The 15,406-nt window shown below is 40.4% G+C and overlaps 1 protein-coding gene across 1 annotated transcript in view; it reads right to left on the reverse strand.

Annotated features, from left to right (window-relative positions):
* Positions 1–9,768, reverse strand: part of LOC132779271 (integrin alpha-X-like) — a 48,773-nt gene extending 39,005 nt beyond the window's left edge. The window contains exons 1-4 of the mRNA XM_067469818.1: positions 9,546–9,768; positions 5,319–5,424; positions 3,871–3,974; positions 1,980–2,044 (exon numbers count right to left, since the gene is read on the reverse strand). Of these exons, the coding sequence (XP_067325919.1) occupies positions 1,980–2,044; positions 3,871–3,974; positions 5,319–5,424; positions 9,546–9,582 (312 nt within the window). The 5' untranslated portion in view covers positions 9,583–9,768. The remainder of the gene's footprint in view (positions 1–1,979; positions 2,045–3,870; positions 3,975–5,318; positions 5,425–9,545) is intronic.
* Between the last annotated feature and the right edge of the window lie 5,638 nt (positions 9,769–15,406).

A 15,406-nucleotide genomic window follows, 5' to 3' on the forward strand; every position in this document is an offset into this window, starting at 1 on the left:
TTCTCAGCATCTCAGGACAGTCTCAGTCTTCACAGGAGCAGAATGTGTCCAGAGGAGGGCAACTAAAATGCTCAAGGGTCTGAAGAACAAACGCTATGAGGAGCGGCTTAGAGAGCTGGGCACGTTAAGCTTGCAGAAGAAAAGGCTGAGCAGAGACATGATGGCCATGTATCAATATGTGAGGGGAAATCATAGGGAGGAGGGAGCAAACTTGTTTTCTGCTGCCCTGGAGACTAGTGTTGCACATCAGGGCTGGGAAGGCACTTCTGAACCAATCTCACACCCCAGAGTTCAGTAAATAAGCAAAGCAGTTTATTAAAGATTAAATGTAGCTTCAGCAAAAGAATAAAAGCATTAAAAAGTAATACAAAATATAGTCCATGTAAAAACAGTCACTTAAAAACTTGGAAGCAATAATCCAAAAGACCAAGGTACAAGCAAGGCCTTTAAACTGAAGATTTAGCACACAAAACAGTCCAGAGGATTAAAGGTATATGATAGGCATAGTACAGATCCAAAAAGTCCATGATACCACTTGATTCCAGGTGCAATACAAGAAACCACAAAGAACACTTGAAACCATGAAAAAACGCATAGGAAAATCCAAGGCCCATGAAGCTTGAAACAAGAGAGAGGTATGTTCCCTATACTAGACACTGATTCCTCTGAAGAATCTATCCAAATAAACCCTCATTTAGACGTAAGAAACTATGCCTTTTTCCTTGAGAACTCTGGGGAGGGCCTTTCTTAGATAACTATCTCAGAGAGCAATGCCTCCCTTTGGCCATCTGTCTCTGTTGACTAACTCAGGGGAGTCAGACTGCTCTATATCTCCAATTAACGCATTCCAATCAAATTCTGACCTTGGGAAAGCTAGCTCTGGCCTATCAGTCTGAATCTGTCTCTAACTGAACATCCACTGTTGACCTGACAATCCCAGAATCCTCAGCCACATCAGGAGCAACACCAGACTCCTGTTCAAAATTTCCAGCCTCAGACTCCTGAAGGTTTGCAAAAGTTTGTTCACTGTTCTCTGAAACATCAGGCAATGAAACAATCACATGCTGAACCACAACAACTAGGACGAGGAAAAATGGCTTTAAACTACAGGAAAGGTGATTCCACCTGAACATCAGGAAGAGCTTCCTAACTGTTCAGCTGTGGAACTCTCTGCCCCTGAGTGTGGTGGAGGCTCCTTCTTGGGAGGCTTTTAAACAATCTATTGGGAATGCTTTGAATAGGATTTTTTTTTTTTTTTGCTTCTGGGCAGAAGGTTGGACTTCCAACTCTATGATTCTATGATTCTGGGCCGAAAATGCCTTCCAGCTCCATCATTGACAGATGGTATTGGCTGAACCCTGATTTCACTTTTGCCTTCATGGCTTGAAGTCAGGGTCTGAAATAACATTTTTATTATACACACACACACACACATGTTGTAACAATATATAGTCAGTGAACTAGTTCAGTCTCCACTTTGACTGCTACTTAATACCAGGTGCTGCAGGCTGAATTTCAGAGGAAGGAACTGACAAAACTTTATTCCTTGCCGAACAAAACCCTGAAATTAACAAGTCACCCTACATCAGCAGACAACTTGAAGGCATGCACACAATAACCTGAAGGTATCCCATCTTGTCTTAAGCAAACTAAGCAGAATCAGGTCTGGTCAGTGATGAGACAGGAAACCCCCACTAATACTAGAGATCTCCAGCTAGGACTGAATCCTATCTGAAACTCTCGAGAAACGTTAAAAGTTGACTGCGCTGAGCTTTCTGCAAAGAGCTATCTTACTCTTGCTCTCCATACAGGTAATACAGGTGATACACTGTGGGTAAAAATGCCCCAATATAAGATAGATGCATTTTGGAAGTTGGAGTCCAAAACAGTAATGTTTTCAAATGTTTATTACTATTGTTATTGTTATTAGAACTTGAAGCCGCTTACAAAATAAATAGGATGAACCTGGATACACTTACCAAGACCTGAGAATCATGCGCAGCCAATGACAAACCAAGTGACATATTGACAGCATCGACTGGTCCTGAAATTTAAATAAGAATATGGATAACTCTTTACACAGGGAAAGGAATAAGAAAAACCTTAACCACAAAGAGATTACAATCTTCAAAAAATACAGGAATTCTGGCTCCTAAAAATCTCTGGTGGACAATCTTTAGCCCTCAGACAGGTTTGAATGCTGGGCAACTGGGGGACCAGAGTTCAAATTCCCACATGGAAACCCATTGGGGGCCCTTTCACACACCTGAATAAATCCACATTGAACTGGATTATATGGCAGTGCAGACTCAGATAACCCAGTGCAAAGCAGATATTGTGGATTATCTGCATTGATATTCTGGGTTATCTGGCTTTGTGGAAGGGCCCTGGGTGATCTTAGGCAACTCACACACTCTCAGCCTCGGAGAAAGGCAATGGTAAAGACTCTCTGAGCAAATCTTGCCAAGAAAACTCCATGTCAGGATTCCCTTCAAGCTGAAATGATTTCAGAGAAGTCAAAAGTGTTCACAGAGCAAAGATTCAGCAACATGAGTGTGTGAGGGCCCTTCCGCACAGCCATATAATCCAGAATATCAAGGCAGATAATCCACAAATCTGCTTTGAACTGGATTATCTGAGTCCACAGTGCCACATAATCCAGTTCAATGTGACAGTTGTGTGGAAGGGGTTTGAGGGACAAAGTTTAAGGAGGAAAGTATACCAAGGAATTAGAAAACTAAAGTAAACTTTGTTGTCGGAACTCCAGACCAGAAAGATGAGCCTACATCTTGACAGAGGCCCGAAAGAGTTAAAAAAATAACACCAAAATGGACTTCGTGAGACAAGCCATTTTAAAAAGAATTTTGAGTCACATGCAAATTATGAAGTCTATGAGAGAAACTGTAAAGCTGAAACAAAAAATAAGAGTTTTAGCTTTGCATGCAAAACACTCCAAAGCAGTATTTCTCAACTTTCCTAATGCTGTGATCCCTTAATACAGTTCCTCATGTTGTGGTGACTTCCAACCATAAAATTATTTTTGTTGCTACTTCATAACTGACATTCTGCTACTGTTATGAATCATAATGTAAATATCTAATATGCAGCAGGATGTATTTCCATTCACTGGACCAAATTTGGCATAAATATCTGATATGCCCAAATTTGAATACTGGTGGGGTTGAGGGGGATTGGTTTTGTCATTTGGGAGTTGTACTTGCTGGGATTTATAGTTCACAGACAATCAAAGAGCATTCTGAACTCCACCAAAGATGGCATTGAACCAAACTTGGCAAACAGAACTCCCATGACCAACAGAAAATACTGGAAGGGTTTGGTGGCTATTGACCTTGAGTTTTGGAGATGTAGTTCACCTGCATTCAGAGAGCACTGTGGACTCAAAAAAAGAATGGATCTGGACCAAACTTGGCAAGAATACTCAATATGCCCAAATGTGAATACAGGTGGAGTTTGGGAAAAATAGACCTTGACATTTGGGAGACGTAGTTGCCAGGATTTATAGTTCACCTACAATCAAAGAGCCCCACCACACCACCAACGATATGAAACTGCATTATATGGGAGTTCTGGTAAAATGAAAGGCCTTGCTGTAACCTGGATCCCTCACCTCAGCCCCTTACACTGGTCTTCCTAACCACGTTGTGTTTCTCACTTCCTACAGGATCTCACTTCTTTCTCATGCATGCGAAACATCTGGCTTTTCAAATATCACATTTCATAAAACCACATTCTCACCCAAAAGCCCCGAGGAACCCTCCATTTATGGCACATTTCTTCTGTCCTTATGGAAGGTGTGTGTTTCTATGTGTGTGGGAACCGAATTACCACAGCTCCACTATTCACACTTACGTTGAATATTAATTTTTTCACAGCTTCCTGTGTGAGCGTCACACCGGTAAATTCTACCCACTTCATTCATGTCTCCTTTCTCGAGTGGAGCCCCAACAAACACTCTGAAGATACATGTGAAGAGAGAGATCATTAATATTTCTAAAGCATGCACAGCATTCTCCATTGTATAGGTAAAAGTAAAGGTTTCCCCTTGATATTAAGTCTAATCGTGTCCAACTCTGGGGAGTGATGCTCATCTCCATTTCTAAACCGAAGAGTCGGCATTGTCTGCAGACACCTCCAAGGTCATATGGCCAGCATGACTGCATGGAGTGCCATTACCTTCCCAACGAAGCAGTTCCTATTGATCTACACACATTTGCATGTTTTCGAATTGCTAGATTAGCAGAAGCTGGGGCTAACAGTGGGATCTCACCCTGCTCTGTGGATTTGAACCACCAACCTTTCAGTCAGCAAGTTCAGCAGCTCAGCAGTTTAACCTGCTGCGCCACTGGGGGCTCCTCTCTGCATTGTATACTAAGGAAAAAAGGAAAAAAGAACAAGATAAATGCCTGCCAAAAATTTTTTACCGACAACAATGGGAACCGAAAGAAGGGAGAGGCCAAGGAAACAAAGAATTAATGGGACCAACTGCAGTAATTATTGTTGTTTCAGGTTCACTGAAGCTCAAAAGGAGACGCAAAGAATTCAACCAAAGGTTTTTTTTAGAAAATGTGGGCAAAGAAAATGTGTGACTCCACATACATTTCCCACACATACAGATTTCCATAGGAAGAAGACAGGAAAGCTTGGAGAAGAGAATGATACTGGGGAAAATGGAAGGAAAAAGGAAGAAGGGCCGACAAGGGCAAGATGGATGGATGGTATCCTTGAAATGACTGACTTGACCTTGAAGGAGCTGAAGATGGCTATGACTGACAGGGAGCTCTTGCGTGGTCTGGTCCATGAGGTCACAAAGTCGGAAGCAACTGAACGAATAAACAACAACAACATAGCTCAGGCATGGGAAAACTTTGTCCTTCATGGTGTTTTGGATTTTAACTCCCACAATTCCTAATAGCCTACCAGCTACCGGGTATAGATGCACCCCTAGTTTTTGTGTACTTCCTTCTTGATAATCTTGGCCATCTTGATCTATATTCATGTTGCTTGTCTGCATTTGTTTTGGTTTCCACCTGTGAAATCTTGGAGGAGTCACTTTAGGTCTTTGACATTATAAAAGGGGCCAGAAGAGTGGCATAAAAGTAATATAGAAACTGAAAGACATCAGATGTGGCTTCTGCTCTGTGATAGTATCACTTGTTTTCAACAGGATACAAGGAGAACAATCAAGGACCTTGCTATCTAACTTTATATCTTTACGTTGCGGTCTTTGTCCCTTACTTCCAGTCCTTGCCCCAGAAACCAATTCCAACAACCTTGGTCTCAAATCAGTTTCCTCTTACGCGTTTCTTGTTTGTGCCACGCTTGCTCCAAAGCTCTGAGTTTGCACTGGGAAGATGGTTGGTGTGTCCACATCCACACTGAATCCACAGCCCCGTGGCACCAGCACTGTAGGAAAAACATTACAATAATTACATGCTTATATATGAATGTGCATACATGCACATATGCACACTGCTCGCACAGAAGGATTCCACTGTAATTAATTCAGAATTATTACTGTTACTACTCAAGAATTTAATTTGAGCTTAAGCTCAAATGTAGCTATTGTTCATTCAAAAACACTGAGATGTGAAAAATTGAACATTTCAGATATACAATCAACTCTCTGTTAACTGGCACCTATGGAAATCTTTAGATGAGTACTTTTGGGGAAATAGGGCAGTTTACAAATAAAGTTTTATTATTATTTATTATAAGCATCATTTTTGATTGCTTGAGAATTACTATTAAAAATTAGAATTTTGTGCGGATCTGTTTCCCTTAGTTACATCCATTCTTTCGTTATTTTCATTACCTTTAGGAACACATAACGGGAAGTCCCTTCCCAGTACAAAAATCAGTTCGACACAAAAGCAAGTGGGAGCCAATTGCTTTCGTGAGCACGTGGTGCTCCATGCCTCCTTGTCTTGGAAAGAGAGCTGGGCCTGCATGCTTGCTTGCAGCCAAGCGCATCCACTAGAGTAAGAAAGAACTTGCCTCTTTGATTTGGAAAGAGTGTGTGTATGTGTGTGTGGCGTGCAGGCCCAGAAAGTATGTGTGTCTTCCTGCAGCCAAGTATCTCTCTTCTAGAGTAGAAACAGGTAAGAAATCTCCTTAAAGCGTGGGCCTGCCTGCAGCTGAGTGCCTCTTCTCTAGAGTAAAACAGCTTAAATAGCTAAAATGACGGGAAGGGGAGCCTGGGAAGTTCCCCCCTCCTCCTCCCCATAATGAGCCAATAGAAAATGGATCTTTTGGCACCCCAAAGAGAAAACAGATATTTGCCCTCTTGATTTTGGGATGTTCCTAAAAAAACGGATCAGGGGCCCCACCGAAAGCCGGGACACAAAACAGCTCAAGCTTTACCCTGAAAGCACAAGTCTATTAAAAATAGATCCAACTAATACTATACCATACCGTAAACTCTGTTTTAACTTGATACTAACGTTCTAATGCAATCATTAAAAGCAAATGAAGATAAGCTTAACTTAATATAACATAGTTTTACTGTATTATAAAAATAACTTTGTGAATGCAGAATGCAATAAAATATTTTCTGTTTTTTTCCAGTTGCTTGAGCTTTCCAGCTGCTTGATTTCCAGTTAACTGAGAGTGTACTGCATATATATTTTGTGTATGTGTAAGTGTACATACATATATATACATTGGTATATATCCAGGGTGCTTTGCAACCTATGCAAAATCCCATTTCTTTACATTCTCTGAAGAACTGACACTTTTGATTTTGTGGGATCCAGAAGAAATCATTCTCATGGCAAAAATTAAAATAAATCCAAACATCCCGGTTGGATTACTGCAACGCACTCTACATGGGGTTGCCTTTGAAGACTGCTCGGAAACTTCAACTAGTCCAGCGAGAAGCAGCCAGATTACTCACCGGAGCGGCGTACAGGGAGCATACCACCCCTCTGTTACGCCAGCTCCACTGGCTGCCGATCCAATTCCGAGCACAATTCAAAGTGCTGGTTTTGACCTACAAAACCCTATACGGTTCTGGCCCAGTGTATTTGTCCGAACGGATCTCCCTCTACATCCCATCTCGAAAATTAAGATCGTCTGGGGAGGCCCTGCTCTCGACCTCACCACTATCACAAGTGAGGTTGGCGGGGACGAGGAGCAGGGCCTTCTCAGTGGTGGCCCCTCACCTGTGGAACTCACTCCCCGGGGAGATTAGAACAGCGACTTCCCTTTTGGCATTCAGAAAAAAATTGAAGACCTGGATATGGGACCAAGCTTTTGGATATTCTGGCAGCTAAGGAAAGATCTGACGGTAAACAAGGGCGAACGGAATGGAATGGATAAACGGACTCTGAACACTGAGCATGAGATTGTTTTGCTATTTTACTATGTATTAATGTTTTTAACTTGTTAATCGTTTAAATTGTTTTTATGTATTGTTTGTTTATTGATTTAGGCATCGACTTGTGCCTTCGTTTGTAAGCCGCCCTGAGTCCCCCCTCGGGGGTGAGAAGGGCGGGGTAGAAGTAATTGAAATAAATAAATAAATAAATACCCGTATATTCCGGCATATAAGACGACTGGGCGTATAAGACGACCCCCAACTTTTCCAGTTAAAATATAGAGTTAAGACAACTCCCATGCATAAGACTACACCCGCGTATAAGACGACCCCTTACTTTTGAGAAGATTTTCTTGGGTTAAAAAGTAGTCTTATACGCCAGAATATACTGTAAATAAAAGACTTGTAGAAAGTGAAGTGATCCAACTGAGCTTTTATCAGTTCCAATACTAAAACCTATAAATAGTGTAGTTCAGCAACTGATATACAGAGACATGTTGTCCTTCATTTTGGCTTCCACTGTTAGGCTCATCTTCCACTTATTTGTCTAAACCACTTTTAAAATTCTCTAAGTTGTTGTCCATCACTACACCTTACAGTAGAAAATTCTACACAATAACTAAAGGTTTTATGAAAGAGAAATATTTGTCTCCATTCACTTATTTCAACCCAAGTTTATAGATCTTTAACACTCACTTTTGCACCCCTTAAAAGATACAAATATTGGAAGCTTTTCTTGACTGATACTCATCACCTTGCCATGTTTATTCATATCATGATCTGATCACCATGCTCAATATATCCCATATGCATGGGGCTATTGGGGTAACGATACAAAAGGTTTGCTAGGGTAGACCCTCTTTCACTCAGACTCAGCCCCCCACCCCCCCCCCCCACCCTGAAATCGAAATCCTGGCTACGGGCCTGCACCTTGCCGTTTCCCACACTTTTTTCATCACTGTGAGGATGCCTGGCGAAACATCAGGAGATAATGCTTCTACAACATAGCCATGAAGCCCGAAAAACCTACAACAACCCAGTGATTCCAGCCATGAAAGCCTTTGACAATAAACTTACACCAGTGTTTCTCAACCTTCCTAATGCCGTGATCCCTTAATACAGTTCCTCATGTTGTGGTGACCCCCAACCATAAAATTATTTTCGTTGCTACTTCATAACTATAATTTTGCTACTGTTATGAATTGCAATGTAAATATTGGATATGCAGGATGTATTTTGATTTACTGGACCAAATTTGGCACAAATACCCGATATGCCCAAATTTGAATACTGGTGGGGTTGGGGGAGATTGATGTTGTCATTTGGGAATTGTAGCTACTGGGATTTATAGCTCACCTACCATCAAAGCACAATCTGAACTTCAACGATGGAGTTGAACCAAACTTGACACACAGAACTCCCATAACCAACAGAAAATACTGGAAAGTTTTGAGGTACATTGACCTTGAGTTTTGGAGTTGTAGTTCACCTACAATCAGAGAGCACTTAAACAATGATGAATCTGGACCAAACTTGACACGAACACTCAATATGCCCAAATGGGAACACTGGTGGACTTTGGGGAAAATAGACTTTGACATTTGGCAGTTGTAGTTGCTGGAATTTATAGTTCACCTACAATCAAAGAGCATTCTGAACCCCACAAACGATAGAATTGGGCCAAACTTCCCACACAGAACCCCAATGATCAACATAAAATACTGTGTTTTCTGATGTTCTTTGGCAACCCCTTTGGCATCCCCTCACAAGCCCCCCAGGGGTCCTGACCCCTAGGTTGAGAAATGCTGATATATACCCTTTGGCAGAGGAAACTAAAGACCTTATAAAACTATAACTCTGATTTCCCATAGCACTGACATATGGCAGTTAAAGTGGGGCCAAGCTGTATTTATTTGACAGTGTAGATGCACTCTAATTAAGGCTAGATCTACACTGCCCCTGTATCCCAGGATCTGATCCCAGATTATCTGTTTATCCCAAATTATCTAGCAGTGTACACTCATATAAACCAGTTCAAAGCAGATAATCTGGGATCCGATTCTGGAATACAGGACAGTGTAGATCCAGCCTGAGAGAAACACATTGATCTTATACACTTTCATAGATTTAAGTCTATTCCCTTATGAAAAGAGATTGGAAAATGGGCTCCCAGTTCATACACGAGGTTTCCAGGGCTGTTGACACTCACCTGTGCACAGGTAAAAAAGCAAAGGGAGAAGATCCATGACAGGTGAGGATCCAGATGTGAAGCAGTAAGCAGGATAGATGTCCCAGGGCAGGAAAAAAAAGAACAGGAAAGTGAGCAGCAAACTGCCTTAAGGGGAATTTGCAACAATGCAGCTGAGTATATAAATCTTTGAAAAGCCCTGCCCTCAAGGTAAAAGAGGCGGGCAAACAGGAGCCGAGCAGGCCGATCAGAAATGAGTGACTCAATTTGGCTGCTACACGAGATAAATAAATAAATGAAGAGTTCTCCAAAAAGTTAGTTGCAAGGTTAGCAAGAACGGAGGCAAAAAAAGGAAAGAGCACTGAGCTCTTTAGCAATTCTGTAGATAAGAGTTTATTTCTTACTTCTTTTGATGCCTCCTGAAATTATCTTTCTCTATGTGGTCAATGGAGCCCTGCCCCTGTCTTGCAAAATCGGCTTGAGTGACCTCAGTTTGCAGCTCAGAAACCTAAACGGACAGCTAGCAATTGTAGCATTGCCCACATTAGCCACAGAGCTGTTCATAGTATCCCACTAGCTATGTAGTCCATACTATAGAATTAATGCAGTTTGACAACACTTTCCACCTCTTCAAATGGGGAATTTTTTCCCTGGCTTGATGCTATGGCAGCACAAGAGTTGTGCTTTGGTGAGGCACCAGCACTTTTTGGCAGAGAAGGATAAAGATCTTATATACCGTATATACTCGAGTATAAGCCCAAATATAAGCCAAAGCACCTAATTTTTCCACAAAAAACCCTGGGAAAACAGATTAACTCGAGTATAAGCCAAGGGTGAGAAATGCAGCAGCTACTGATAAAGTTCAAAATAAAAATAGGTACCAATAAAATCACATTAATTGAGGCATCCAGAGGTTAAAGGTTTTTGAATATTTACATAAAACTGTAATTTAAGATAAGACTGCCCAATTATGATTAAACCATTATTGTAACCTTCTTCAATGTATTATGTGTCTTTCCAATAATAATAAAGAGAGTAAAATGATTAATGAAATAATAAAAATATTAGAGAGAAATAATGGAAATGTAATAATAACAGTAATAATAGTGTAAAATGATAAATGTAATCATAACAATAATAAATAGATTAAATAATAAATGTAATCATAACAATAATATAGTAAAATAATAAATGTAATAATAATAATGTAAGATAATGGAAATGTAATAATAGTAATAATAGTGTAAAATAATAAATGTAACCATAACAATAATAATAAAGTAAAATAATAAATGTAATAATAATAATAATAATAATAATAACAGAGTAAAATAATAAATAACCTTAACTCGAGTATAAGCCGAGAGGGACTTTTTCCGCCTCAAAAAAGGACTGTAAAACTAAGCTTATAGTCGAGTATATACAATAATTCCAAGTTCACTAATGCCACAACATTGAGCCATTGAGTCAATGTGGTGCCAAACTGCAGTAATTCTGCAGTGGAGTTGCATCCATAGTTAAGGATACATAACAGTTCTTCCGCGCAACACTAATATAGTGCTATGGTTCCACTTTAAATGTCCCGGCAACATTGTAAAGGAACTGTAAAATTTGCAATTTAGGAAGAGGCATTTAGAATTTGCAGTGAGAGCTCCTGGACATCACTGAATACAAATCCCAAAATTCCAGAGCATGTTGCCATGGCAGCTAAAGTGCAATAATAGCATTATAACAGTGTAGTGTGATGGAGCCCCCGGTGGCGCAGTGGGTTAAACCCCTGTGCCGACAGGACTGAAGACCGACAGGTTGCAGGTTCGAATCTAGGGAGAGTGCGGATGAGCTCCCTCTATCAGCTCCAGATCTCATGCAGGGACATGAGAGAAGCCTCCCACAAGGATGGTAAAATATCAAAACATCTGGGCGTCCCCTGGGCAACGTCCTTGCAGATGGCCAATTCTCTCACACCAGAAGCAACTTGCAGTTTCTCAAGTCTCTCCTGATACTCCAAAAAAAAGTGTAGTGTGATAGGACCTTCCCCAACCTTCCCTCCTCATTTGATTCTTGGTAAAATAGGTTTGAGAAGGAGTTACAATTGTAGCAAGGGCAACAATTTCAGCTCAATTTACTTGTAATTGTTTTAGAGAAAGAAGAAGAGGGAAGGTGGCACTCATATATTTTTTTTGCAATGGGAGCAACAATGAACCAGAACCTCAGAATCCACAAAGGCTTCTCACTTCATTTTAATCTTCTCACTCAAGTATTACAGGAACTCAGGGAAACAGAAAGATTGCATTTAGCCACCGAGAGATTGCAAAACCTTTCTAATTAGTCTTCTACAAATACAAGAGATCTGGTATCCAAATCTATGTTGCAGTTATAGTTTACAAGTCTTTAGCTTTCTGTGCCAAAGAGTTCTGGAGCCTCACCAGACTACATATCCCAGGATTCCATAGCACTGGTATCTGGAATGTATAGAATCCGTCACTGGAACTAAAATGAATAATTTTATAGCTTGAGCTAAGGATGTACTTCACCAAGAACTTTGTACTCAACACAGGTCTTCTTGCTATTTTAAAAACTTTTTTAAAAATCGCACTTCATGTCATTCCTGCACTTTAACTAGTATTGCACATGGGGAGATACAGTGTCCTGACAGACATGCAAAAATATTATTTTCATCTGGGTTCCACTACAAAGTTAAATTTTGCAGGTGATGTAGACTAATTGGGTTTTTTAATATATATAGATCACACAAAATGGAAATAAAGAAATTGAAAGCAGAGTTCTAAAATGGGATGTCCATCATCATGTCAAGTACAAACGTTCAGAGATGGGAGCTGGATTTAAGACAAGCAAGTAGCTTCCCTTTTCAAAGGGAATTGCTACTCCTCACTGAGTCATTGACCACATAGACTTGTAGTTCAGAGCCAAATTGTTTTAATGGTCTGAGTCTTGCATTAGGATTCATTCATCCAAGGTTCAAATTGCTGCTTGGCCATGAAAACCCATTGGTTTGTGACGAAATGAAAATCATACGTAATTTACGTTTCACCAGTCCACACACAAAGATATGCCACACAGATGATCAACAAAGAATAAGAAGTTTACTCTTTGTAATTCAGAGCAACATATGTACAGTCATTCGAACAGTACCATTAATTCACACAAAATTCAAAATGGCCCTTTCTGTGTCCATATGAGAGACCTTCTTTCAGCAGCTCAGGAGCAAATCAATACCTCTCTGCATGCTCCAGCACACCTAGCAGCCTTAATATGTAACTGTTGCCAAAGGTCCCAGCCTCAGCTAGCTCATTGGGCATGGCCCAACCAATCAGCTGCGTGCATTGCATTTTCAGTGAACACACACCCATCAACTGATTTTCACATGCTCCAACATGGCGGACCTTGGGCAAGCCATACTCTCTTTGGACAGGAGTCAATTAGAAGGTACATAAGAGCAATAACAATGATATCTGAACATGACCTTTATATTGTGGAGAGGGTACTCAGAGTTACATGAGAAACCTTTTAAAAAGTTTTCTCACACCTCTAAATTTTTAAAATATTTCTATAATATCAGAAGACTCTTGTGTAGGATTTGCTGTTGTACCTAAAAAAGAAATGTTTGAAGAATGGAAGAAGTCTGAATTTTAGAAATCTGTGAGAAATGTTTAAAGGATTTCATATTATTGCTCACCATCTTCACACTTTAAAAGTACCTTCAGCAAGTCCTGTTCTTTAAAAGTACTTTGAGCAAAACCCTCGGTCTCAAAGGAGGGCAACAGCCAAATGCTTTAGAAGAAACCTTGCCAAGCAAGTCCCATGACAGGCTGGCCTTAGGGCACGGGTACCAGGTTTTCAAAATAACAACAAGGCTAGACAAAATCCATGACACATAGTGTCGGCAGGAAGTAGCTATTAATAAGACTGTGGTCTGCCTAAATACCAAATAAAAGTGCTAATTTCAGTGAAACTTCATCATGCATTGCTTGGTAATGTTAATATACTGTCTACATTTTGCAAACACAAGTTATATTATGTTGCACTTAATGAATGGCCTTGTTTGAATTGTATGAAAAAAAATCACAATGGCTATGATACAAATTCAGAGTATCCTGAATCTCACATTTGGTTAGATATTATTATTGTTGTTATTATTATTATTATTATTATTATTATTATTATTATTATTTACAGTATTTATATACCACTTTTCTCACCCCTGGGGGCCTCGAAGTGGTTTACATAGAAATAATGGCAAAATGCCATTACAATGCCTTACATACATAAACCAAATCACAAATCAACACTATATAACAAAGCAAGTTGCTGCTGACACGGGGGGAAAAAACTAAGCATAAAATCACATGATCCAAGCGCGTAGACTGGGCCATTCCAAATATTCCATATTTGCTTCTTGTACTGCATTACTTTACTAGTCAAATGCTTGGTTCCATAATCATGTCTTTGTTCTCTTTCTAAAGCCCAGGAGGGAGGATGCAGATGTGATCTCACTGGGGAGAGAGTTCCAGAGCCAAGGAGCCACCACTAAGAAGGCCCTGTCCCTCGTCCCCACCAACCATACTTGCGAAGCAAGTGGGACCGAGAACAGGGCCTCCCTAGATGATCTTAACCTCATAGATGGTTCATAGGAAGAGATCTGTTCGGACAGGTAAGCTGGGCCGGAACCATTTAGGCTTTATAGGCTAGAGCCAGCACTTTGAATTGTGCTCAGTAGCAAACTAGCAGGCAGTGGAGCTGACATAACAGGGAAGTTGTATGCTCCCTGCATGCTACTCTGGTGAGAAACCTGATTGCCTGCCGTTGGACCATTTGAAGCTTCCAAACAGTCTTCTAAGGTAACCCCATGTAGAGCAAGTTGCAGTGATCTATTCTCGATGTAACAAGAGCATGGACTGTCAGTGTATGATTCATGTATGATGTATGTTTAAATGCAATTTTATGTGATAGGATTGTGATTGTAATAGATTGTAATAAAATTGTATTGCCAGGATGTAGTTTGACACAGAAGGGTTAAAAACAGCAAAGTAAAAGGCTGTGAGAATGTGACCCTGAGTTCTTGCTGTGTGAAAGATTAGGGAGTGCCAGAGATAAACTCCCTTCCAGCTATAGTTTGCATTTGTTCCTATCTCTTTCGGTTTGTGTGTTCTTCTCGTCTGTCCGCTGATGGTGTATGTTGTACACATCAAGTCCACGAATCCTGATGAATGGATTGAGCTGCTTTAGTAAAGCCAAAACCTGCTTTTACCCATAGACTCCAGAGTCCATTATTCTGAGCTTCTGCGATACTCTGCTGCACGCCAACATGAACCACCATGGTCAAGTCAGAACATTGCTTCCTCCTCATCAGACCTACACTTCCAAATATTTTGGGGAGTATGGTTCAGTTTCTGTAAGGGAAAATCTTTCCAGCCCTGAAATAAAGAAATCCCTACCCCATCACACATTTTCTGCCATTCCACTTTCTTTAAGAATCATCTGTTTGCTGTACCATTATATGGGAGAAATATCTGTCCACCCACTGTCCCCTCCCCCCATTTTTCTTTTAACTCGGTCTTCGAAATTGTGGATGAAATTGTTCCTAAATAATTTGGCAGCGTATTTTCACCCCATCTATGTTATACTGTATAAAAATACAGAAGTTTGAAAGGATTAAACGGAACATTGGTAAACTTTCGATATTAAAAATAGCATTAAAATGCTGAAAATGTAATCCCCCCTCCATCATAAAAAAAATCCCTTTTGGAACACAACCTACACCCTCTGCTCTGCTCTGCATCTGCCTTCTCTCTGCACCTTCCTTTCTGTCTCCCCAATCCACCCCTTCCTATGTTCCTTGCTTTCCAGTGGAGGTTTTAAAT

This window comes from Anolis sagrei, chromosome 6, assembly GCF_037176765.1.
Source record: "Anolis sagrei isolate rAnoSag1 chromosome 6, rAnoSag1.mat, whole genome shotgun sequence".
Classification (NCBI taxonomy): Eukaryota; Metazoa; Chordata; class Lepidosauria; order Squamata; family Dactyloidae; genus Anolis; species Anolis sagrei.